We start from the raw sequence: 27218 nt of genomic DNA on the forward strand, positions 1-27218 counted from the left end.
TCAGACTGCACGGAAGCAGAGTCGAAATCAGGCTTATGTTCTACTACCCCTGGAGGATTTCAACAAACTCATAAGATCCTGGAAATGCTTCTTAAATGGAGCTAAGGTAGAATCGTCTAACACTGTAGCAGTCGATGGTCTTTCAGTCGAAGAACGATTCTTTCTAACAGGTGAAGTCTTCGCACCACGAGTCGACACAGGCGAACAACCAGTCGAAATTCCTATCGACTCACGGCGAGGGGAGTCGAACAAAGACGAGCGAATACGCTTCTCTGGACAGTAATACGGAGTCGAACGAGGCGACCAAGCCGAAACTGCGACCGAGACTCGCTTGGGAGAGTCGAGCGATCGTGAATTATCACAAAGTCTAGTCCGAGAGCCATTGCTTTTAGCCGAAAATGCGACTGCGGAGGAGATTCACTAAATATCACATCCGAGCAAAACTACACGAAGGTTGAGGACTCCAATGCCTCTTAGACTTCTTAACAGGAGTCGGTGACGAATCACCCGCAAGAATCGAATGTCTTTTTAACGGTCGAGACACCAAATCACCTCGCCTTTTGCGCACTGGCGATTGCACTTCCGAATCAGAGGACAGACGAGAATCACAAACACTAACACCTTTCCACATCTTTTTGGACGACACCCGCGAGTCAACGGAGTCGACGGCTGACCGTGGCAAACTCCCCCAGACTCCTTCCGACCTCCGGTATGTCTTCTCCCGGTTGCGGGGGAGCGGGACAGTGACCTTCGTCTGGGAGTCGAGGGGGAACGGACAACCGCCTCCTCAGGCGCAACATTAACACTTTGCACTGCACTAGATTTCACTGTACTATCTACGAAAGCTTTAAAAGACATTCCTAACTTCATAACTGATTCAGCTAACACTTCGAACTTTTTATCCATCTTAGACTCAAGCAAGGCAATGGTGTTGGGTTCGGAAACATGGGCAACTTGAACAGGGGTAATCAAAGGAGAAGTAGGAGGACTATTAATTGGAGAAATATTCTCTAATAAAGGAGAGGCAAGAGAAGACTTATTTGTCTCCGAAGGAACAGGAGTAGTTTCTAACCTATTCTTACTACTAGCCCTAAGAGCTGCCTTCCTCTTCCTATCTTTCTCCATTTCTCAGCATGCGATCTAACCGCCTTCCATCCCTGTTCATCCAATTCTTTACATTCATCACATGTCACATCCATACCATTACAATTTTGTCCTCTGCATTTAGTGCACTTAGAGTGCGGATCGTGACATAACTTAGCTAATCTTGTTTTGCAGCCAGCGCTGCAAAACCTTACAGCAGATGAACTAGAACTGACATAATTAGCAATAATGACGAAAACTGAATAGAGATAGCTAACTGGCAAGAAAAAACCAAAAACTTGTACATCACCAAACAAAAACCAAAATCCAAAATGGCGACGCAGGAGACTGCAGCGAAAATCTCACAGGTGTTACCCCGTGAGCGGCAGAAACGAAAATTGACGGTAGAAGGCTAGCAGTACCCAGGGTTCCCGGATGTGGGCGGGTCTTGTATCACCTATACTTAAGATAGCAACGCCGCTGGCGCCAACAATTTGAATTTCGACTGCCGTAGGTAAGAAGCTATAAGCTATGTAACTGTTCGGTAAGTCACTTATGTAAAATGAATATTTACCGTAAGCAAAACTCAATTATTGGTCCTAAATTTCAACTGTTGTGCAAATATCATTAAGTAAAATGCTCAACTTTACAAAGATCAAATATTGGAAATATATCCTCAGAAAAAATTTTGTCCAAATCATCTTCATCTTCATTTAATTTTCAAGTTTTTCTGGAGTTGCAATTCTTTCAAAGGCCTACAGTCATATCTTTACTAACAAAATTCCCTTCAGGGCAGCACTATGCAAGTTAATCTTAATTAATTTTAAAAAGAGCAAATCATGTTACTGCAATTGGAAACATCAAGAACATCACACAAAATACAGTCCGTTAACAGTTATAAGTGACAACACCTGTTTACAATGTGATTATCAAATTGCAAAGGAAACAAACAGGCATGGTCTCACTCCCTTAAGGTACAAAGAAAATGATCAGCTTTCTTTTTCAATGTTATTGTTTCAAAAGTAGGACATTAAAACACTTGACTTACTCAATGAGAGAATTGCTGCTATCGTCAAGAAGCAACCGTTGTAGCCAACAGCGAGTAGCATAGTCTGGTTCACAGTTGCTATCAATGGCCCTGATATTACCTTTTCAATAAATGAGATGTTATTTCATTAATAGCGAGTTGGTAGTAAAGCAACATTGGTTCAGAATCTCATACTACACTCTATAAGAAGAAAATTTCTATCAAAGTCCAAAACACAAAGATACAAGTTCCTGAACAATAATTGTACAAAACAAATTTGTAAACAAAGACATAAAAATATATATATGATTAAATAGATGAATTAACAAGCCGTAAACCTTGGAAAATGCAAAGTATAAAATTAATTATTACAGTAAAATCCTATCAACACCATGAATACAATAAAGGGAATCTATGATGACTCATGAGAACCAACCATTTAACCTACCTGACTAGTAAAAAGCAAACCATAATTTGCAGAATAGTGTTTAGCACCAAATGCCTTTTCAGTGACTGTTGGCATCAAGACAAATGTTCCAGAGAATGTGAAGAAAATAAGCCAGATCCAGCCAGTGAAGCCAACTTTTCCCATATGCCTCGTTAATGGAAGAGTTGCAAACAAGAAGGCCAAGAGTACCGCCAGGATACGCATTGAAATCTGCAATGATCAGTGCATTCACAACCTAAAGGATATGTAACTCGATTTCAAAGCAAGGAAAAAAGTTTAAGTTAGCCCAAAAAGTAGCATAATATCTGCTTCTATATAACGTAGGCTAATAGCATAACCCAAATAAGTGATGATAATGAAAAGGGTATACATTTTAAATGGGATGTAAAATTTTATTTCATTTCACAACAAAGACATATGTAGCTATCAAAAAGAACAATTTGCATCACAAGAAAAATTCTTATACATACATAGCTGGTGAAAGTAAAATATTTAAGATACTGAACTATTCTGCTTCCTCATGGCACTGGTTTAATCAAATTTAAATGAACATACTGTCTAAAATAGATATACCCAGGAGGCTCAACAGAATTTCGACCTGATTATTTTTTTACCTTCTAATTCTTAAAATCTCTCTTATGATGAAAAAAATCTTCATCAACCAGAAATTTGACATGCACAACTTTAACTGTATCTCACACAATGTAAGTAGTCCCCACCTCACCCATCTTTAAAATTTACTTTATCTTGGTGATCAAAGTGACTGAATGAGTAAACAAAGAAAGTACTGTAGGCTGGGATTACAGGTGAAAACAGTGTGCATTTGAAAGTTGCTAAAAATAAGAGAGTTTACCTTGAAAGAAGTCTTGTCCATCAATCGACCCCAAACGACTCGTCCGATACAATTAAATACTGCAGCAAAAGATCCTATCTGGGCCAAGAAATGATCGTCTCTGATGAAAGTCTGGCCAAAGCTCTTGTACATAGCATTTATATAACCAATAGCAATTGTGTTGAAGAGGTATGTCATCCAAAAGACATAAAATGTTTTGTGCCGCACAATTTCTTTTGGCCGTAATTCTGTAAGAATATTTTGTCTTGAATTAGAACTTTATAATAAAACTGTATTGATGACTAAACAATACTAAGTACTACAGTATACATCAAATCAATGATACAGTTTTGCATTCTTCACTGAGAATAATAATATTTACAAGACAAAATTCTATACAGTACTCCAATTTAGGTATGGCTTAGGAGGATTTTACCATATACGTAGTATTATGGTCATGAAATGCAATTATGTAATAAATATCAATAGTACTGCAATACTAATTTATGAGACCGTATCTGTTCATGCTTTCATATCTTACTATAATGGGCGTTATGTCTGTCCATCCGTCTGCCATTCAATCACGGCCTAACGGCTGGTCCGATGGGCATGAAACTTGGTAGGGTTATAGTGGGGACCCCTAAGATGGTTTGTAATGGGGTTTCATCCTACCTCCCCCACACCCCTCCCCAACCTACTGAGCATTATGTCTCCGTCCCATTCAAGGGACGGGTGGAAAACAATAACCAAAAATTCAAGCAAAACACTAGCCTGCACAGCAACCATTGAAGCGACTCCTGGCATTAAAATGGACAATCTTACTATAATGGGCGTTATGTCTGCTAGTATCAATAAAAGCACCAAATGCTACAGTAACGGAATAAGGCTAGGGAACAAAACCTCGCATGACAAATACATACAATGAATAGAATTACTTTTGTTTTTATTACAAACTTATTCAAAGATATTGTTTAACAGATATAAAAAAATTTCCTCCTACCATATAAGGCATCTAATTATATTAACTCACTGGCCAGTTTATGCCAAGCTCAAATGTAGCCAAGAAGATAAGCACATTAAAGCTATCTAATCGTACCCAAAGAGAGGTACTTTACATGATCCAGTTTTTTTATTTATTGCATATTTTGTTTTATGAATATTTCACATAAGAAAAAAGGGTATTCATGGGTTTTCTCCAAATACCTGTTTCAAAAAGGTTCAAGAGCCTTATTGTTTCTGATGATGCAAGCTGACAGCACAAGGCAGAGGACTTTTTTGTCCATATATTTTATTCTTAGTATACGTATACCTACAGTATTTTCCACTTGTAACAAATTACTACTGCATCCAAAAGATAAGCTAATAAATTTTCAAAAACCCAACAAATAAAAATAAACTAAAGCATACCAACAAAGTTCAAAGAAATATATATTCCATATATTAAAAAGAAACTTTTAGCTTTTTGTGCCACTAGCTAATTCTGTCTGAACCATGTGTGCCTCACAATTAGCCCTTACTTAACAAAAATTCAATTGGAACAATTATAAAATATTAAATTTTGTCTGGGTCATTCTCTAATTAGTTGCTGAAAGTACAGTATATCAAACAGAAAAAACCATACACATAATTTTATAAATAAATGATATGAAGCAATTTTACTACTACATCATCAGTGTTTAAAATGTACCTGTAAGATTATGGGTGGGAGAAGACTCCACAGATGGGCTCTCACCTCCTTCATCAAAGGCTAGCAGGTTTTCAGCTTCCTGTAGATTAGGTTCCTAAAGAATAGTCTATGATAATACCTTGAAAAGAAATTCCAAATATATCTACGTAATTTTAAAGTCCAAGTATTAACCATATAACTAAGAACTTGCAAAACTAAAAGTGAAAGATAATGTGCTTTACTCTAATTTAAAAAAAAGACCTAATTTCAAATAAGTCAGTTTAATAAGTTACATATGTAAGTGTTTACATAATAAAATATGGAATGTTAGTCCATATATATAAAAGTCTAAAACTAAAGAGGTCAACCAGATTGCTTGCAGGAATGTGATCAGACTAGAGACGCTAAAGATGACGTATACAATAAGTATGTAAGCTAAGATAACATGCCGTCACCTGTAGTCATTCAATTGTTTATAAACATTAGTCCAAGCTCCTGCTTGAGACAACTACCCCGACCTATTATTCAAACGGCCTACGTGATCTGTAGCGTGTCTCATTCGATTGTGTGTTCGTATGAAACTATGTCATTGTATGTATGTTCATATGTTCGAACTACTGTCTGTTCCTTCATAACTTGTAACAGAGATGGTAGACAGGCAGAAGAGAGTTAGTGATCGTCATTAGAAGACCTGTACCTCTTTACCTAAGCTTTATCATGTAGAGGAATAGGATTAGCCATCATCATTGGCAGAAGCGATCAAGCTATCGTCATAGAAGACTTGTACGATCATACCTGATCTTCATCATGTAAAACTTCAGAAGAATATACTATTTTTATACCTTGTGTTTTCTACAAGAACCTCACCGAACCATGAGTTTAACACATCGTCGTAAAGATAATACCGACTTCGTAAGTGATCTACAAAACCCCAGACACTCCATTGAAGATGGAAGTGCAATACCAACCGACTTAGCGTATAGATTATCGCTAGTCTAACATTACCTCATAGGGCGCCTTATCCTACAAGGCACAAGCCCTAATACATATAGTCCCAGTTAATCAAGCTATTGAATATTTATTTCACTAAATGGTAAGTTATAAAGAAATTTATGGGAAACACAAGCTACAAATGAAATTATATTAAGAAATATTGAAGACATAACAAAACATTTAATTGCAAAATTTTTATTTAAACCCTGAATCAAACAAACCCTGAATCAAACAGACTCATCAAAAAGACTAAGGTACTGTCTATGTACTGTTCCTTTAAAAATTCTGCACAAATTATATTGTATATAAGTAAACCTCCTGATTTTGAGCAGAAACCTCTTTTAATGTTGTAAAAACAGCTGTCGACAGATGTAAACACATGTAATAACTTCTACGATATGTGTAAGAATCTGAGTCTACAAAGAAGTTTGTAAGTAGGGATGCTACAATAATCTTTCAAGTATTTAGCTGATGAAGAAACCACTGCTTTAAGTAAAAACTATTTTTTTAACACTACCACGAATCAAATCCACGACAAAAAATTATGGAATGTGATTTTCTGGACAATAGGAGGTACTGAAAGATATTGTCCAGTCCTTTCATTGACGTGTTATTTACGTTACAAAGAAGAAAATTGATAACACTGGCATTGCAGCCAAAACAACAATAGCAATTAATTAAAAATGCTTCATTTGCTAATAAAAACCATAATGCAGTTCTCAAAGAATCATGCTTTACATAATCCTGTCATTTATTTACATCCAGAGTATCACTCAAAGTATAATGTGGACAAGATAGTCTTCCCACTTTGAATAATTTAGCCTTTTAAAATCTGGGAATGTTTTGATGCTCCTAAGTACTAATTGCTTTGCTAGCTACTAGTACATAGATGAACTAGAAGGAACTCACATGAATGACCAAGCTATTGCAGGATCAAAAATGCTTGACAAGTCAGAGGGTTTTTCATATGCTATTTTATGTAATGCAAACACTGCACAGGATCACTATACACTAATGGTAGAAGAAAGTCGTGAAATATGGAAATAGGAAAATGTTGACAAAGTTTGGCAGCTGTATAAAATGCAAGAAATGACTGTTACAATTCACTGGAAATATCCTTTGTAGGTATTTCTAATCATGCATGAAACAACAGTGATGTCACACAAAAAATACAATCTCAAAATATGCTTACATGACTGAGGATTCCGGCCCACTATAAAAATATAATACCTGTATTAAATTAGAAATCTGCTTGACATAATAAGAGCAGAGAGGACCGCTGATTGATCCTCAACTTTCAGTATAATTATTCACTTTAATTTTCTCGGCATCATATTACAGTGAAATTAGTCATCACTTTATTTTCATAGTGGAGTTAATAAGCAAATCAGATACAGTACTTACAGAATTCTTAAAACTTATTCATTAACTCTTTAATGCAACTTGAAATACTTTCTTTATGCATTGCATCTACATCATAAGCACTGAAACTGAATGTATATAAAAAATTACTGTTAGTATAAATTCTCTGCATTTAAGCTTCTATGCGGCAAGCTGTTAGTTAAACTAAATACTAAATACGTACTGCATCTAACTAACTATAAATTCAAACATTTAAAAACATACATACCCGGTCTTCTACAGGCTTGCTTAACAATATGCAACCTGTATATTGCATTACGATAAAGATACACCCAAGAACAATGAACAGGCTGGGAACTTTATCCAGTATTGAATCTTCTACGAAAAACCTGAAAGGAATGACTAAATATAGTAGTACTTGAACTTCATCTTACAAACACATTCATAAATGTAACTTTCATGTAACAAGTGCCGATCAGATCGGTGCTCTAACCAAAGGCAAAGCAGTAATGTTTCTTCTCATTTATTATCTGATATCTCAATCAAAGAAAATAGTAGTAATGTTTCTCATTACTACTTATCTGAGATCCTAATCAAAGAAAATAGTAGTATGTTTCTTACTTCTTGTCCAAGATCTTAATTGAAGAAAATAGTAGTACTAATGAATCTTCTTTCTTATAAGAGATCTTGATCACATAAAATAGTAGTAATGTTTCTTATTTCTTATCTGACATCTTAATCAAAGAAAATAATAGTAATGATTCTTATTTTTTATCTGAGATCTTGATAAAAGAAAGTATAGTAATGATTCTTATTTCTTATCTGAGATCTTAGTAGAAGAAAATAGTAGTGAAGTTTCTTATTTCTTATCTGGGATCTTAATCAAAGAAAATACCTAACAGAATGTCAAGATTACCTAAATGTAACATTTCTTACATACAGTATATGTTTTAGCTTATCAACAAATTTATCCTGGAAAATTAAAGCATTTTTTGATATCTTACTATAACAAAGAAGAAAAATACCTTATATCAGACAGTCTAAAACTAAAATTTAAGGGTAACCACATGAGAATACTGACAATTTAGGACTGTAATCTCACAAAAGTTCTGGAAGGTAATGATTACCTCTTTAAACTACCCAAAACCTTAATGAAAGAAAAAGAAATATAACCTTACGGGTCTCTGTAATTTAACTTACCCATTAGACTGTGGAGGTAAATTCTCAGGGTTAAGGTAAAAAGTCTGGAATGTAGTAGAGCCTAAGGAACCAAGTCCAAATCCTCCTACAATTAGACCATTGATCAAGCCTTTGCGATGTGGGTACCACTGTAGATAGAAATTCATTATTTATTAATTCATGATATCTGAAAATTAAAATGGGGTCTTATTATTTTTATCACATAGTTTAACCACACCACTCACAAAAATGTGTAACCTTAACATACATAATATACTTTGATCCAGGTCTAAAAAATCCATATAAAACATTGCATATTTTACCATATTTTTAATAATGCACGTAAACTATCTTTATCTATCTGCTTTATTTCTTGTATCTACAATTACCCAACAATTATAAGCATATATATATATATACACAGTACTTCTTTAAAATGACATTGTTATTTTACAATAAAGTTTTGTACATACTAACCCGGCAGATATATACTTAGCTTACGTCTCTGACGTCACGACAGAATTCAAAACTCACGGCAAACGCGACAGGTAGGTCAGGTGATCTACCTTACCCGCCGCTGGGAAGCGGGTGTGAACCAATCCCACTTTCCTGTCAGATTTTCTCTTCCACCTGTCTCCTGAGGGGAGGCTGGGCGGGCCATCAATCGTATATATCTGCTAGGTAAGTATGTACAAAACTTTATTGCAAAATAACAATATCATTTTTGTACATGAACTTTCCTGTCAAATATATACTTAGCTGATTGACACCCTTGGTGGAGGGTAAGAGACAGATAACTAACAAGGAAAAGGGAAACAACATCGTTGTAGAGTACTAAAAAACCTTGGTTCTTAACCTGATTAGGCTGAAGACTTCATAGGTACTGTCTATTAGTCTGCATAGCCTGAAGAGCTACAGCGAGGGCGTGACCTACAGCTGAAAAGACTCTTTGGGTCTACCAAAGGGATTTGATATCCGCTTACTCAGTAGAATCCAAGTCGGATCATGTCAAAGGGGATTTGCCCTCTTATATGACAGAACCTGTCCACTACCAACGCAGGAGCTCCAACACAAACCCGATCACCTAACCATTCTAATGTTGTTAGCACTACGAACAGAAAGAGATGCCTACCTGCATCCTCTTTCAAACAACCATAAAAAACACAATACAAAAAACAGGGGAAAAAACAAAAAAAACTACAAAGGATATGTCTCAGCTCCCTGCCCCAGCACCGAATCCGCCGATACGTACGGGCCTAACGCAGCACTTGTCATACCTAATCTTGATGTCTCTCAGGTAGTGGTTAGCGAATACTGAATTGCATCTCCAGAATGTTGCTTTCATCAGATTCTGAAGTGACATATTCTTACTGAAAGCCAAGGAAGTGGCAATGGCTCTTACTTCATGGGCCTTGACTTTCAGGAGCTTGAACTGATCTTCACCACAAGCAATATGTGTCTCCTTCACTAGGCTTCTAATAAAGAAAGACAGTGCATTTTTAGACAATGGTCTACTGGGATCCTTTACAGAGCACCATAGTCTATCATTAATGCCCTTAAGAGTTTTCTTTCTCTGAAGGTAATATTTTAAACTCCTAACAGGGCAAAGAGTCCTTTCAGGTTCTTCCCCTACAGGGGCAGTTAATCCTAGAACCTCAAAACTCCTTGGCCAAGGATTTGAGGGGTTCTCGTTCTTGGCCAGAAAAGAAGGAAGGAACAAATCACGGAATCTCCTTTGAAACCTACCCTTCCTTCTAGGGCATGAAGCTCAGTAACCTCTTGGCGGATGCCAAAGCCAAGAGAAACAGAGCCTTCTTCGTAGGTCTTTGAAGGAAGCTAACTGGGGTGGTTCAAACTTCGAGGACGTCAGGAAACCACATCCAGATTCCAGCTTGGAATCTCAGTCGGGACTTTCTTGCATGTTTCGAAAGATCTTAACAGATCATGCAGATCTTTGTTGTCAGAGATATCCAAGTCTCTGTGCCTAAACACAGCCGCTAACATGCTACGATATCCTTTGATGGTCGAAACTGCCAGACCACATTTTTCCCTGAGGAAAACAAGGAAGTCTGCGATTTGGGTCACAGAGGTAATGGAAGAGGAAAGCTTCTGGTTTCTGCACCAACGACGAAAGACGTCCCACTTCGACTGGTAGACTCTAAGGGTAGAAGGCCTTCTCGCTGAGGCGATAGCCTTAGCAGCCTTTGCTGAAAATCCCTTCGCTCTGACAAGACTTTTGACAGTTGAAAGCCAGTCAGATTGAGAGCGGGGAGTTTTTGTGATACCTGTCGAAGTGGGGTTGTCTGAGCAGATCTACTCTTTGTGGAAGTGCTCTTGGGAAGTCCACCAACCATTCCAGTACCTCTGTGAACCAATCTTGGGCGGGCCAGAACGGAGCTAACAGCGTCATCCTTGTCGCTTCTGAGGTCGCAAACTTCTTGAGGGTTTGTCCCAGTATCTTGAAGGGAGGAAAGGCATAGACGTCCAGACCTCTCCAGTCTAGTAGAAAAGCATCCACTGTCACTGCTCCTGGGTCTGAGATCGGGGAGCAGTAAAGTTCTATCCTCGCGTTCTTTGCTGTCGCAAAAAAGAGGTCGATATGAGGTCTGCCCCACATTCTCCACAGGTCCTGGCAAACTTCTGAGTGCAGAGTCCACTCCGAAGGAAGCACTTGATTCTTTCTGCTCAGGAGGTCGGCCCTGACGTTCCTTTCTCCCTGTACGAATCTGGTGAGGAGTCTGATCTTCCTTGCCTGAGACCATAGCAGCAGGTCCTTTGCTGTTTTGTACAGGGAGAAGGAGTGCGTCCCCCCCTGCTTCCTTATGTACGCCAAGGCTGTGGTGTTGTCCGAGTTGACCTGAACTATAGCATTTCGGACGTGGGGCTCGAAAGCTTTTAGTGCCATCCACACTGCCATCAACTCTTTCTTGTTGATGTGGTGCCTGACACTTCTCTTGACCCGAGCGTCGCTCCCCAACCTGTTTCTGACGCGTCGGAAAACAATACTTGGTTGGGGTTCGGCATGTGCAGAGACAGACCTTCTGCAAATCGGAGAGGGTCCGCCCACCACAAAAGGTCCTTCTTGATTCCCCTTGTGATCTTGAAGGAGAACTCCAGATCTTGAGAGAGACGCCTCCAATTCTGGTAAAGAAAGAATTGGAGAGGTCTGAGATGCAACCTTCCTAGAGAAAACGAATTGCTCCAGCGAGGAGAGTGTCCCCAACAGACTCATCCACTCCCTTGCTGTGCATGCATCTATCTCTAGGAAGGTCGTCAGTTTCTCGCAGCAACGAGCTATCCTCTCTGGCGACGGAGAAACCATCCGAATCCCCAGATAAATCCGCTCTTGACTGGGGATTAACTGCAACTTCTGGAAGTTCACCAGAAGTCCCAGAGAACTTGCCAAAGTAAGGGTCTTCTGTAGGTCCTCAAGACATCTTTCTTGTGACTTTGCTCTGATCAGCCAGTCGTTGAGATAGAGACACACCCTCACTCCCTCCAAATGTAGCCACTGCGCCACGTTCTTCATTAAACCCGTGAAAACTTGAGGGGCTGCCGAAGCACAAGGCCCTGAATTGGTAGATCCTCCCTCCCATCATGAATCTCAGAAACTTCCGTGAAGAAGGATGGATAGGCACATGGAAGTAAGCGTCCTGAAGATCTAGGGACACCATCCAGTCCCCTGGACGAAGAGCAGCCAACACTGAAGAAGTCATCTCCATGGCGAACTCCCTCTTTTCTACAAAGACGTTCAGGGTGCTTACATCCAGAACCGGTCTCCATCCTCCTGAGTTTTTGGGAACTAGGAAAAAGTCTGTTGTAAAAACCCGCAGAAAGAGGATCTTTTCACTAGTTCTATAGCCTCCTTCTCTAGCATAAGATCTACTGCTAGAGAAAGGGCTTGATTCATGATGGGGTCCTTGTACTTGCCACCAACTCCCTCGGAGTCGTCGTCAACGGTGGTCTTGATGTGAAGGGAATGAGGTAGCCTTTGCAGACAATCGAGAGTGACCAGTTGTCCGCCCCTTTCTGGGCCCAGACATCGGCAAACTTCAGTAGTCTAGCACCCACTGATGTCTGGAGAACTTGAATATTATTTTTTCCCTCTGATGGATCTAGAGAAGGTCTTCCCTCTCTTAACGGGTCTAGATCCTCTAGAGGAAGAAGCTCTGGCAGGAGGGCCTCCTCGAAAGGGCTCCTGCCTCAAGGGAGTCTCTTTCTTGGTCTTGGCCTGGAAAGAAGTGCGAGGCCTCCTGGCAGACTGAGCTAGCATATCTTGTGTAGCCTTAGCCGAGAGGGCACTCGAGACGTCTTGTATGATCTTCTTTGGGAAGAGTTGAGGTGAGAGTTGCGCGTAAAGAAGAGAGGCTCTCTGCGCATGTGATACTGATTTCGTCAGGAACGAACAGTATACCGATCTCTTCTTAATCACTCCCGCTCCGAAAAGGGAAGCGACTTCACTAGATCCATCTCTCACTGCCTTGTCCATACAAGTGAGAACGCTGTTAAGATCCTCAGGTGATAGGGAATCCGGGGTCTGCGTCTTTTTGGCCAAAACTCCTAATGACCAGTCTAGGAAGTTGAATACTTCCAGGACCCAGAACATTCCCTTCAACAGGTGGTCAAGCTCATTCATCCCCCATGTAGTCTTAGCCGACATGAGGGCAGAGCGTCGAGAGGAATCCACCAGCGAAGAGAAGTCCGAGTCTGCCGAGGAGGGAAGAACGAGGCCCAAAGGTTCTCCAGATTCATACCAGAACCCTAACTTTCCAGTCAGCTTGGAAGGAGGGAAAGAGCAACACAGTCTTCCCTTTCTCTTCCTTAGAGAGAAGCCATTTGCCAAAACCTCTAAGAGCCTTCTTCATAGAGATGGTAGGTTTCATCCTGACACAAGATGAAACCTTCGAAGTCTTAGAGGTTGAGAATAACGAGAGAGGCGAAGGAGGAGCGACAGGAGAAAGGGCGTCTCCAAATTCCTGAAGCAACAAGTCCGTTAACCTCTTGTAGGAGGAAACAGCGGAATCCTTAGGGACTTCTTCTTCCGAAGGTTCCTGTTCTTCCTCAGCCGAAGATCCCTCACGATCCTTATGAGGATAGGTGGTCCTGTCCGAAGCAGTGCGTCCATCCTTGGAGGTGCGTCTGGAAGACGTCTGACATCTGACAGGGGAAGTCAGAACTTCCAGAGAGCGCCTGCCCGAAAAATCCTTCTTGTCAGGATGAGGGCGTTCCCTAGGCTCTTGGCGCCTAATGAGAGCAGGGCGGATATCTGGGGAAGAGCGCCTGCTTGGAGAATAGCGTCTATCAGGCTCTTGGCGCCTGTCCAAAGGAGAGCGGCTGCCTGGCGAAGAGCGCCTGCCATGTGAGAAGCCCCTACCAGGCTCTTGGCACCTGATGCGAGGAGAGCGGCTCTCTGGCGAAGAGCGCCTACTAGGGGAGAGGCGTCTGCCAGGCTCCCGGCGCCTAACTCGAGGAGAGCGAAAACCAGGTGAAGAGCGCCTGCCAGGAGAAACGCGTCTACCAGGCTCTTGGCGCCTGCTAAGCGAAGAGCGGCTGACAGTAGAAGAGCGCCGGCTAGGCGAACAGCGCCTGTCCATCGTAGGGCGCCTGTCACAGGAAAGCGGCTACAAGAGAAAAAGGCCTACTAGGCTCTTGGCGCCTGCCAAAGGGAGAGATCCTGTCTCGAGACGAGCGCCTGCTGGGAGAGGCTCGCCTACGAGAAGCCTGTTCCTTGTCTGACGGAGAAACGATGTCAGCAGGAGAGCGCCTGTCCGTTGAAGAGCGCCTCATACTAAAATCCAATCCTGGAGAGAGGACGGCTTCTGACGAATAGCGTAAGGCGGGAGAAGTGCGCCTGGACTTCTTTACCGGGAGCGATACGTCCTTCTTATGATGAGAAATCACAGTCAAGGAGTCAGCCAGAGCCGTAATCTGCGCCTGCAGACTCGCCAAAATACGAGCGGGAGATTTCCCAAAATCCTTAACGGGAGACGAGGCTCGATCCCTACTAGGCGAACGATACTCCAATGATCTCCTAGGTTTCTTCACTTCCATTTCAGGCTCTTCCGAAAAAACTTCAGGGCTGGAGGGAAGGGCGGAAGGAGCCTGCCAGGCTCTCTTCGACGGGCGCGAGGCTTCCGAGGAGCTCCAACCACGCTTAGGAGAAGGAGAAGGCGAAGACGAGAAGCATTGTCGTAAAACTTCTCTCTTGGCGCGATCCAAGGTAGCCTGGGAGCGTACATCAGGCGCTACCGAGGGGACGCCTGACCGGTGGGGGTTCTCCCTAACCTTCCTGCGGCTGTCGACTTTCCTCCTCCACTGGGACTGGGAGTCTGGAAGAGGTCTAGGCCTAGAAGCATTAGGGAGCCAATCAGACGCACCCTCCACTGCACTGGGATCACTGCACATATCACTGGCACTATCACTCTTACCTTCTAAAGCTCTAATCTTCATCTCCTTGCTGCGAATAGTGGCTCTCATAGTGTCCACCTCCGAAGACGCATCTTCGGGTACGATGCAGGGAGCAGGGACTGAAACTGGTAAAGGTGCTACTTCTAAAACAGGTTTATCTACTTCCAACTCGCTAGCGCGAGACCTACTAGAACTCCTAGATGAAGCTTTCCTAACCTTGTCTTTTTCAAGCTTCCTTAAGTAGGAAGACAGCGCCTTCCATTCATCCTCATTCAATTTATCACATTCTCTACAAGGGTTAATAAATGAGCAGTCATTCCCCCTACACTTCATGTATACTGTGTGAGGGTCTACCGCCGCTTTCGGTAGCCTCACCTTACAATCGCTAACAGAACACACTCTGAACATAGCTGACTTCTTAATCTCAACATCAGACATAATGAAATCCAAAGAAAAATCCAAAGAATAATCAAAAACGGTCCACAAAGCGCGAATGCCAAGCCAAAAGATCAGGTACTTCACCAAAAGTCCGTTGAAACAATCCAGGGCAAAACGAGAAAAGAATCCAATATCGAGAGGTACCGACAACAGGTGTAGTCGACACCGGCGACAGAGAAAATCTGACAGGAAAGTGGGATTGGTTCATACACCCGCCACCCAGCGGCGGGTACAAGGTAGATCACCTGACCTACCTGTCGCGTTTGCCGCGAGTTTTGAATTGCTGTCGGTGGACGTCAGAGACGTAAGCTAAGTATATATCTGACAGGAAAGTTCATGTACAAAAACTGTACACTACACTAAGGCAAAAGAATTACTGATGCCATTTACAATCACAAAGTTACTTAGACTCTGGGACACCAAATACTGTACCCACAATGACTGGTACCAAACAAAGACTGTACAGGGGGCAAAAAGCATTACCTTCATACCACAGGCAAGGGGTGTAACATACGACAAGGATATGCCAACTCCAGACAACAAGCCATATGTTAGGATGACAGCAAATAGGGACATTTCTATTGTATAATGGGTCAACATTATACCAGCACTGAAAGTAAAAGCAAAGCATCACGTAAACTTAACCCAGCATTAATTCATGATTAATATGTAATCAAACTATAGCATTATACCACCAAAACTTGGAATCTAAGTATGTACTTACTTTTAAATTTCTTAATACTTTATAAATAAGCTTACTCAATTTTCAACTAAATATATCAGTATCCTATATAGAACAGTAGAGTTAGCTTATGTTTTCAGTGAGCTACAAAACATTGTTAGAAAATGATAGGAGAGTAAATAGTTTCTTTACTTTAAAAACACAGACAATGTACTCGAATATCTTAACTTTAAACAGCATCCGATATTGTTGTAAAAATGTCTAACTCTTTAATATAAAAAAAATATAAAAAATAAGAGTACACTTTTAATTTATGATCATGGTTGTTGGTATCTCTAAAAGTTCAGGAGTTGAAAGTTCATAAGAAGTGTCTGTATATCTCATGGCTTTAAACAAAATAGAACCTCGGTATGTAAAATATACGATACATCATCTCAAGGCTATATACAAAACAGACAATACTTTACTTATTGTAATGATGGAAAGGAACATGAAATATAAATTTTTTTTTATCACAATACATCCTGAATTTGTACTCTATGCGTTAGTACATGTTAATTACTGTTGCCTTACCAAAGTTTTTACCTTCACTAAATTAATCATATAAAAAAGTCCACCTTAAAGGACTTGCCAATTTTTGCCACAGCCATCAGGTCCCATCATAATGTAGGTGAGCATTGCTACCTTACGATTGAAGGGATTTGCTTCAAATTTTTACCAATTAGTAATCAACTAATACTGAAAATACTTGTAGCATGAAATCAAAATGGGACGGACACTTACCTCAGCAATGAACAACCTATGAAACATGTTATTCTTGGTCCAATACAGCTTTCTAGCAGGCCACCAAATACCATGAAAAATCCTTGAGCAGTAGTGGTGATGCTATTCACCCAAATAAAGTTGGTATAGTTCACTGATGAATCTACTCGCTGATTCATATATGACACCATGTATGTCATCATGTTGCCTGAAAAAGTAAAAAGTGGCATTTCTTACCATTGAAATAGGTTGAGAAAGTGTTTCAAAATGTAATTTCCTAATCTGATTTTAACAAAATAGGAAAAAGACAAAGCACATATTCTGTGGATAATTAATAGTGTAATTTAATAAAATCTTAAAAGACAACAACTCAACAAGCACATTCAAATAAAATCCAGCGATATCAAGTTCATATAATTTTCACTATACAAGAAATTAATATTTTACTACTGGAAATACTGTACGTATATGCTTTCTTAAAAGCTATGACATTCTTTCTTGAATCTAACACCATGCTGATATTCCAATTAAGAAATGTAAACTGTACTCCAAATAAAAATGATTGTGTGTTATAATAAAAATGCACTGCATACCTAATTGGCTACATCTATGCCAAAAAACATATAAGAGATACCATTAGCATTCAGAAAGGTAACCTTACACTGTTCGTAATTTGCTGTAGAAATGAAAAAAAAAAAAAAAGTCTGATAACAAGTATTAGTAGTCAACCATTCCTAAATAAAATTACATAAAATATACATAATAGGTAAGTATTACAAATGAAATTACTCAACAAATATCAACATACAGTACTTAACACTTTGGAAGTCAGATGGTGTTGTGAAGGAACTTATCTGCTCTCTGACAATGCCATTCTATAATAGCTCTACTAAATCAATATTTTTTCTGTTTTAGCTAAAGGAAAGACTTGAAACCACCAACCAAAAGCTAACTTACCAAAACTATACAAATTGCCAAGAGTAAGGTGAATCAAAATGCCACCCACAACCACTGCTCTCCCCTTCATTTTTTGTAGGGTAACCTTGTGAATCATCCTCAAACGTAATTTCATTTATCTGTGAGAAAAAATGAAAAATATTATTTCAGTTCTGTATTACTGTACAGATAATCCATCTGAACTTTATTTCATGACTTTCAGTAGAGTTCTGGGATTTCATAGACAAGCATCCCTTCATACAGTTGTAGAAATGCACCACTCAGCTGAAAATATCATTGAAGAAACAAAAAATGGATATTGTTATTTTACAATAAAGTTTTGTACATACTTACCTGGCAGACATATACTTAGCTTACGTCTCTGACGTCACGACAGAATTCAAAACTCGCGGCTAACGCGACAGGTAGGTCAGGTGATCTACCTTACCCGCCGCTGGGAAGCGGGTGTAAGAACCAACATACCTTTCTTGCCAGATTTTTTCTCTCTTATACCTGTCTCCTGAGGGGAGGCTGGGCGGGCCATCAATCGTATATGTCTGCCAGGTAAGTATGTACAAAACTTTATTGTAAAATAACAATATCATTTTTGTACATGAACTTTCCTGTCAGACATATACTTAGCTGATTGACACCCTTGGTGGAGGTACAAGACAGAAAATAACAAAGAAAAGGTAAACAACACCTGTTGTACGATAAAAATAACCTTGGTTCTTACCTGTTTAGGCTGAAGACTTCATAGATACTGTCTATTAGTCTGCATAGCCATAAGAGCTACAGCGAGGGCGTGACCTACAGCTGAAAAGACTCTTTGGGTCTACTAACGGGACTTGATATCCGCTTACTTAGTAGAATCCAAGTCGGATCATGTCAATGGGGGTTCGCCCTCTTCTATGACAGAACCTGTCCACTACCAACGCAGGGAGCTTCGAACCAAATCCGATCACCTAACCAAACTAAAGTTATTAGTATACGTTACAAACGAAAAAAGATGCCTACCTGCATCATTTTTCATACAACCATATGAACTCAATTAACAAAAACAAGGGAAAAAACTACTAAGGATATGTTCCAGCTCCCTGCCCCAGCACCGAATCCGCCGATACGTACGGGCCTAACGCAAAGCACTCGTCATACGTAATACTGACGTCTTTTAGGTAGTGGTTGGCGAATACTGAATTACATCTCCAGAATGTAGTTTTCATCAGATTCTGAAGAGACATATTCTTCTTAAAGGCCAAGAAGTGGCAATTGCTCTCACTTCATGAGCCTTGACTTTTAGGAGCTTGAAATGTTCTGCATTACAAGATCTATGTGCTTCTTTCACAACACTTCTAATGAAGAAAGACAGCGCATTTTTCGACAATCGGTCTGCTGGGGTCCTTTACAGAGCACCATAGTCTGTCCTCAATGCCCTTAAGGGTTTTCTTCTTCTGAAGGTAGTATTTTAAACTCCTAACAGGGCAAAGAGTTCTTTCAGGTTCTTCCCCTACTAGGGCAGATAAACCACGAACCTCAAAGTTCCTTGGCCAAGGATTTGAGGGGTTCTCATTTTTTTGCTAAAAACGAAGGAAGGAAGGAACAAACCACGGAATCTCCTTTGAAACCTACCCTTCCTTCTAGGGCATGAATCTCACTAACCCTTTTAGCGGATGCTGCTAAAGCCATGAGAAAGAGAGCTTTCCTCGTGAGATCTTTGAAGGAGGCTAAATGTGGTGGTTCAAACCTAGCGGACCTCAGGAAACGAAGAACCACAATCCAGATTCCAACTTGGAACTTCGTTCGAAGTTTTCTTGGAAGATTCAAAAGATCTTAATAGATCATGAAGATCTTTGTTATTCGAAAGATCTAAATTCCTATGTCTGAACACCGCAGCCAGCATGCTTCGGTATCCTTTGATAGTGAGAATACTGCCAAACCGCATTTTTCTCTGAGGAAAACTAGGAAATCTGCTATCTGAGTCACAGAGGTACTGGAAGAGGAAAACTTCTGGTTCCTGCACCACCGGCGAAAGACGTCCACACTTCGACTGGTAGACTTTAAGGGTCGAAGGTCCTTCTAGCTGAGGCGATAGCCTTAGCAGCTTTTGTCGAAAACCCCTTCGCTCTGACAAGACTTTTGACAGTCGAAAGCCAGTCAGATTGAGAGCGGGGAGGTTTCTGTGATACCTGTCGAAGTGGGGTTGTTTGAGCAAATCTTGTCTTTGTGGAAGTGCTCTTGGAAAGTCCACCAACCATTCCAGTACCTCTGTGAACCAATCTTGGGCGGGCCAGAACGGAGCTACTAGCGCATTCTTGTCATCTCCGAGATAGCAATTTCTTGAGGGTTTGTCCCAGTACTTTGAAGGGGGGAAAGGCGTAGACGTCTAGACCTGTCCAATCTAGGAGAAACGCATCCACTGATACTGCTCCTGGGTCTGAGATCGGGGAGCAGTAAAGTTCGATTCTTGCGTTCTTTGCTGTTGCAAAAGAGATCGATGTGAGGTCTGCCCCATCTTCTCCACAGGTCTTGGCATACCTCTGAGTGGAGGGTCCCCCACTCGGAAGGCAGGAGTTTGATTCTTCCTCCTCAGGAGATCGGGCCCTGACGTTCCTTTCTCCCTGTACGAATCTGGTGAGAAGACTGATCTTCCTTGTTTGAGACCACAGCAGAAGATCCCTTGCTGTTTCGTACAGGGAGAAGGAGTGCGTCCCCCCCTGTTTTTTTGATGTACGCCAAGGCTGTTGTGTTGTCCGAATTGACCTGCACTACTGCATTTCGGACGTGGGGCTCGAAGGCTTTCAATGCCATCCAGACTGCCATCAACTCTTTCTTGTTGATGTGCCAGGACACCTGATCCCCCTTCCAGGTGCCTGACACTTCTCTTGTCCCGAGCGTCGCTCCCCAACCTGCTTCCGATGCGTCGGAAAACAACACATGGCTGGGGTTCGGCATGTAAAGAGACATTCCTTCCACAAAACAAAGTGGGTTGTTCCACCACCGAAGGTCTCTCTTGATTCCCCTTGAGATCTTGAAGGAGAACTCCAGATCTAGGGAGAGACGCCTCCAGTTCTGGTATAGGAAGAACTGTAGAGGCCTGAGATGCAACCTTCCTAGAGAAACGAATTGCTCCAACGAGGAGAGTGTCCCCAGCAGACTCATCCACTCCCTCGCTGTGCATGCATCTTTCTCTAGGAAGGTCGTTATTTTCTCGTAGCAACCGAGCTATCCTCTCTGGGCGACGGAAAAGCCCGAAAAGCCAGAGAAGCTATCCGAATCCCAGATAGATCCGCTCTTGACTGGGATTAATTGAGACTTCTGGAAGTTCACCAGAAGTCCCAGAGAACTTGCCAATGTAAGGGTCTTTTGAAGGTCCTCCAGACATCTTTCTTGAGACTCTGCTCTGATTAGCCAGTCGTCGAGATAAAGTGACACCCTCACTCCCTCCAAATGTAGCCACTGCGCCACGTTTTTCATTAACCCCGTGAAAACTTGGGGTGCCGTCGATAGGCCGAAGCACAAGGCCTTGAATTGGAAGATGTTTCCTCCCATCATGAATCGTAGATACTTCCGTGAAGAAGGATGTATCGGCACATGAAAGTAAGCGTCCTGAAGGTCTAGAGACACCATCCAGTCCCCTGGATGAAGAGCCGCTAACACTGAGGAAGTTGTCTCCATGGCGAACTTCCTCTTTTCCACAAAGACGTTCAGGGCGCTTACATCCAACACCGGTCTCCATCCTCCTGAGTTCTTCGGAACTAGGAATAGTCTGTTGTAAAAGCCCGCAGAGCGGGGATCTTTCACTAGTTCTATAGCCTCCTTCTCTAGCATGAGATCTACTGCTAGAGAAAGGGCTTGATTCATGATGGGGTCCTTGTACTTGGCTACCAAACTCCCTCGGAGTTGTCGTCAATGGTGGTCTTGACGAGAAGGGAATGAGGTATCCTTTGCTGACAATCGATAGGGACCAATTGTCTGCCCCTTTGTGGCCCAGACGTCGGCAAATTTCAGTAGTCTGGCACCCACTGATGTCTGGAGTCCTTGATCGCTATTTCTTTCCCTCTGACTGACTTAGAGAAGGTTTTACCTCTCTTAAAAGGTCTAGTCCCTCTGGTTGCAGAACCTCTGACAGCGGGTCCTCCTCGAAAGGGCTCCTGTCTCAGAGGAGTCTCTTTCTTGGCCTTGGGTTGGAAGACAGAGCGAGGTTTCCTGCCGCCTGGGCTAACATGTCCTGAGTAGCCTTAGCTGAAAGGGCACTCGAGACATCTTGAATAATCTTCTTGGGGAACAGAAGAGGAGAGAGTTGAGCATACATAAGCGAGGCCTCTTTGCGCATGTGACACTGCCTTCGTGAGAAACGAACAGTAGACAGACCGTTTCTTAATCACTCCAGCTCCAAACAGTGAGGAGACTTCACTCGATCCGTCTCTCACTGCTTTATCCATGCAAGTGAGGACGCAGTTAAGATCTTCAGGAGACAGAGAATCTGGGGTCTGGGTCTTATTAGCCAGAACACCTAAAGACCAATCAAGGAAGTTGAAAACTTCCAGGACTCGGAACATTCCCTTCAGTAGGTGGTCAAGTTCGTTCATTCCCCACGTAGTCTTGGCGGCACAAGAGGGCGGAACGACGAGCAGAATCCACCAATGAAGAGAAGTCCGAGTCCGCAGACGAAGGGAGAGCGAGGCCTAAAGGTTCTCCCGATTCGTACCAGAATCCCAATCTGCCAGTCAGTTTAGACGGAGGGAAAGAAAAAACCGTCTTCCCTTTCTCTTCCTTAGAAAGGAGCCATTCCCCAAAACCTCTAAGCGCCTTCTTCATGGAAACAGTAGGTTTCATCCTTACAACAAGACGAAACCTTCGACGTCTTCGAAGTGGAGAATAACGAAAGAGGAGAAGGAGGAGGCCACAGGAGAAAGGATATCTCCAAACTCTTGCAGGAGTAACTCTGTCAGCCTCTTATAGGAGGAAACAGAGGAGTCTTTTGGTCCTTCTTCTTCTGAGGGTCCTGTTCTTCCTGAGCTGAAGAGCCCTCATGATCCTTAGAGGCGCGACTATTCTTAAAAGAGTCTCTAGAGGAAGTAAGACGTATACGTCTTGGAGACAATGCTTCAGAAATGTGTCTACTTGCAACATCCTTCTTGTCTGGAGGAGTGCGTTTCCCAGATTCTTGGAGCCTAACAGGATTAAGTCGGCTGTCAGGCGCAGAGCGCCTGTTTGAAGAAGAACTTCTATCAGGCTCTTGGCGCCTATCCAAAGGAGATCGGCTACCAGGCGAACAGCGCCTGCCATGCGAGAAGCGCCTACCAGGCTCTTGGCGCCTGAACCGAGGCGAGAGGATGTCTGGCGACGAGCGCCTACTAGGTGAGCACCTACAAGGGGAGAAAGCGCCTGCTAGGCTCTCGGCGCCTGACTCGAGGAGAGTGAAAGTCAGGAGAAGAGCGCCTGCCAGGAGAAACGCGCCTAACAAGCTCTTGACGCCTGTCCAGCGAAGGGCGCCTGTCCGATTTAGGGCGCTTGTCAACCGGAGAGTGGAGGCGAGACGAGGAGGCGGCTACGAGGGCGATAGCGCCTACTAGGCTCTTGGCGCCTGTCAAGGGGAGCGATCCTGTCTCGAGAAGAGCGTCTGTAGGGTGAAGATCTCCTACGCGCAGTTTGCTCCTTGTCCGAAGGAGAAACCTGTCTGTCAAGCGAATGGCGCTTGGACGCAGAAGTGATCTTGTCCGAAGCAGAAAGTCTCCTGCGAGAATCCGAACGCACAGGTGAGCGCGCCGCTTCCGTCGAATAGCGAGAGTCAGGAGAGGGGAGCCTGGACTTCTTTACAGGAAGCGAGACGTCCTTCCTACGACAAGAAGACACGCAAAGAGAGCCAGCCAGAGCCGAAATCTGCGCCTGAAGGTTAGCCAACACCCCTTGCAGGAGAATTCACAAACTCGTGAACAGGTGACGAGGCTCGATCTCCGCTCGGGGAACGATACTCCTGAGATCTCTTACGCTTCTTCGCTTCCACCTCAGGCTCTTCCGAAAAAACTTCAGGGCTGGAAGGGCGGGCGCAGGGAGCGTTCCAGGCTCTCTTCGAAGGGCGCGAGGCTTCCGAAGAGCTCCATCCTCGTTTAGGAGAAGGCGAAGGCGAAGACGAGAAGCATTGGAGCAATATTTCTCTCTTGGAGCGATCCAAGGTAGCCTGGGAACGATCAACAGGAGCTACCGAGGGGACGCCTGACCGTTGGGGATGCTCCCTAACCTTCCTGCGGCTTTCGACTTTCCTCCTCCACTGGGACTGGGAGTCTGGAAGAGGTCTAGGCCTGGAAGCATTAGGGAGCCGATCAGACGCACCCTCCACTGCACTGGGTTCACTGCACAAATCACTATTGGAATCACTCTTACCTTCTAATTGTTTGATTTTCCTCTCCATACTGCGAATGGTGGCTTTCATGGAGGCCACTTCCGAAGGCGCATCTTCGGCTTCGTTGCAGGAGCTGAAACTGACAAAGGAGCTACTTCTAAAATAGGATTATCTATATCCAACTCGCTAATACGAGATCTACTACTGCTCCTGGAAGAAGCTTTCCTAACTTTATCCTTTTCAAGCTTCCTCAAGTAGGAAGACAAAGACTTCCATTCATCCTCATTCAGCTTTTCACATTCATTACAAAGGTGATTATTAAAGGTGCATTCATTCCCTCTACACTTCAAACATACCGTGTGAGGGTCTACCGCAGCTTTCGGTAGCCTCACCTTACACTCAGTCATACAACAAACTCTAAACATAGCAGTTTTCTTAGTATCAACATCAGACATCATGAATCCAAGAAAAATCCAAAGAAAAGTCCAATAACTGTCCACAAATCGCGAATGCCAGGCCAAAAGATCGGGTACTTCACCAAAAGTCCGTAGAAACAATCCAGGGCGAAAACGAGAAAAGAATCCAACTGTCAAGAGGTACCGACAACAGGTGTGGTCGACACCGACGACAGAAAAAATCTGACAAGAAAGGTATGTTGGTTTCTTACACCCGCTTCCCAGCGGCGGGTGGTAAGGTAGATCACCTGACCTACCTGTCGCGTTAGCCGCAGTTTGTTTTTGAATTGTCTGTCGTGACGTCATAAGACCGTAAGCTAAGTATATGTCTCACAGGAAAGTTCATGTACAAAAACATTGTTTTAGATCAGATTAACCAGCCTGGTGCTGATATTCAGTCTTGCTCCTAGAGCAGCCATTTAAAAGTTTCTCAACTACAGGCTATACGAGTACCTTGTCCTGAAGGTAAATGATGTACTCTGACACATCCAAACTTACACAATTAACAGATTCAGTGAGACAAAGTCCCACAACAAGGTAGGTCCAAAATCTAATGCCTTAGGATAAGTAAATCCAACATACAGGTGAGATGAACCCAAAGTTAGGTTAGGTTAGGTTAAAAAAGTAGGCAAAAGATGAGCATTTGAAAATAAGTATAATAAGGTAAAATAGGGGGAAAAACCAGCGACTACCAACCCTTATCACAGTTTTCAGGTCTTATTCACTTGATATTTAAATGGTGAAACAAGAATACAATTACAACTCCAAGCATACCATTCAAAAGATTGAAGTTTCATCAACATAATGTGATATATGAAAGCCCCATACGAACTAAAATAAGTATGTGACGCTCTTCGTAAAATATGTTTTCAAGGCAGTTTTGAAATCCAATATGGCGGCTACCATGGGATGTACAGGTTTTGATCAGTGACGAAAATCATCTTTCCCAGCCTTCCCAGCAATCATTTGAACAATGTTAGCGTATGTATGTAACGTTTATTGATCTTACTCAAGATTGCAGTTGTAATCAGCACAATAAAACAACATTTTGTTGCCTATATTACTGAAAGTATGAAACTTTTTATTCCCGGGGTCATGGTTTGAACTGAATTCATTCTTACCTTGTAATCGGTGGTTTTTATCCTTACTGTCATCACAACTGAAACTCCACAGTGCTTATTTGATTGTTATTATACACATTTTGGTCTCAGTTCACTCCACATTGCACTTTAAATCAGTTGCTGTTCCTGGTTCCTAAGCGTGCGCGCCACAAACACAGTTACGAACAGCAGACGACAAAACTGCCCAAAGTTTTATTCCCTGTATTGTTTACTTTACTCGTTATTTAGTTAAAATTTACTTCGTTATTTAAAATTTTTAATTTAATTCATGTATATTATCCCTTTTTTGCAACCAAATTACCTCGAAAAATTAGAGATATTTCTAAAGTAGATACAATCAAATGTTTTTATTGTTTTCGTACATCTGGCTGCCGAAAACCATAGAGGAACGACTACGGATAAGTGAATTATATACATATTTATTTTTTTTTTTGCTTTTTGTTTTTGCTAGCACTTTTCATTTATTTCAGTCTATATTAGTATTTTGAATTTCTTTAATAACCATATGCCAGAAATAAATGTAACTTTAATGTTTGCATGCTAAGAATGGCAAAATCATCATTGCCACATTAGTGGAGGCTTCACACATACGCCGTTTCATTATTATAAACTGTTTCCATGAATTCTAGTTGTCATAGTAATGCAATAATGATAAAAATGCTTTCAATATTTATGTATATATACTTCCAATACATAGCCTAATTTCACCAATTTCAACGTTTTGTGTGTAGTCTTATACCCAGTTTGGAGGGTCAACACATACCGAATGGCAACTGGTCAACACATACTGAATGGCAACAGAGAGAGAGAGAGAGAGAGAGAGAGAGAGAGAAAAGAAGGCGAAGGAACGAAGAAGGAAAGGGGTGGCGGTGGAGGAGGGGGAGGGTAGGTGGAGCTTTATATGCGAGTTCGTATCCATTTCTGCATAATGGAGTTTTTGTCTCTTGGTACAAGGACAAGTGTCGTTACTCTTTACGATTAGTGATTCACGATACCCTTATAAATTACGGCACTGGGTGTAATGCACTATAGCAAAATCTCGTTCTGATACGAGTGTTCGTTACAGAAATAGGTATTGCCCAAAAACGTGCTTTGCACTGTCTCTGAAAACCCATTTTAGTAAGGGTATGCTGCTTAAAGGTTGTCAATTCAAGTTTTTTGTAATCAAGTATTTTTTACAAGCTAGCTATTGAATAAATTTGTATTTTTCTCATCAAAACATATGGCCCCTCAATGGTAACTTTCCTCTTTAACGACTTTCTGGTCATTGCAAATTCGGCCCCATAATTTCTTATGGTGCGAAAAACAGAGGCGCAGGGACCGAAAACGATTGTGTCACACTACGGCGATAATCCGGCAGTAAAACATCTTCATATATCCAAAAAGTAAATAATAAAGATATATATGCGCATTACGATTATACCAATTACATGAAAAGCTGATAATCTGCATGAATAACTGGTAAACTGTTCTGCAAGAAAGT

At 41.9% G+C, this 27218-nt stretch overlaps 1 protein-coding gene across 6 annotated transcripts in view; it reads right to left on the reverse strand.

Annotated features, from left to right (window-relative positions):
• Positions 1–27218, reverse strand: part of LOC135213574 (uncharacterized MFS-type transporter YhjX-like) — a 35265-nt gene that overhangs the window by 6105 nt on the left and 1942 nt on the right. For 3 of the 6 annotated variants that reach the window (XM_064247565.1, XM_064247563.1, XM_064247564.1), the window contains exons 2-11: positions 17838–17956; positions 16902–17088; positions 15920–16046; positions 8612–8739; positions 7680–7800; positions 7242–7262; positions 5078–5171; positions 3412–3638; positions 2559–2768; positions 2132–2231 (exon numbers count right to left, since the gene is read on the reverse strand). In XM_064247565.1, the coding sequence (XP_064103635.1) occupies positions 2132–2231; positions 2559–2768; positions 3412–3638; positions 5078–5171; positions 7242–7262; positions 7680–7800; positions 8612–8739; positions 15920–16046; positions 16902–17088; positions 17838–17952 (1330 nt within the window). In that variant the 5' untranslated portion in view covers positions 17953–17956. The remainder of the gene's footprint in view (positions 1–2131; positions 2232–2558; positions 2769–3411; positions 3639–5077; positions 5172–7241; positions 7263–7679; positions 7801–8611; positions 8740–15919; positions 16047–16901; positions 17089–17837; positions 17957–27218) is intronic. The other 3 variants (XM_064247566.1, XM_064247568.1, XM_064247567.1) reach the window with 3 other exon arrangements.

This window comes from Macrobrachium nipponense, chromosome 43 (genome assembly GCF_015104395.2).
Source record: "Macrobrachium nipponense isolate FS-2020 chromosome 43, ASM1510439v2, whole genome shotgun sequence".
NCBI lineage: Eukaryota > Metazoa > Arthropoda > Malacostraca > Decapoda > Palaemonidae > Macrobrachium > Macrobrachium nipponense.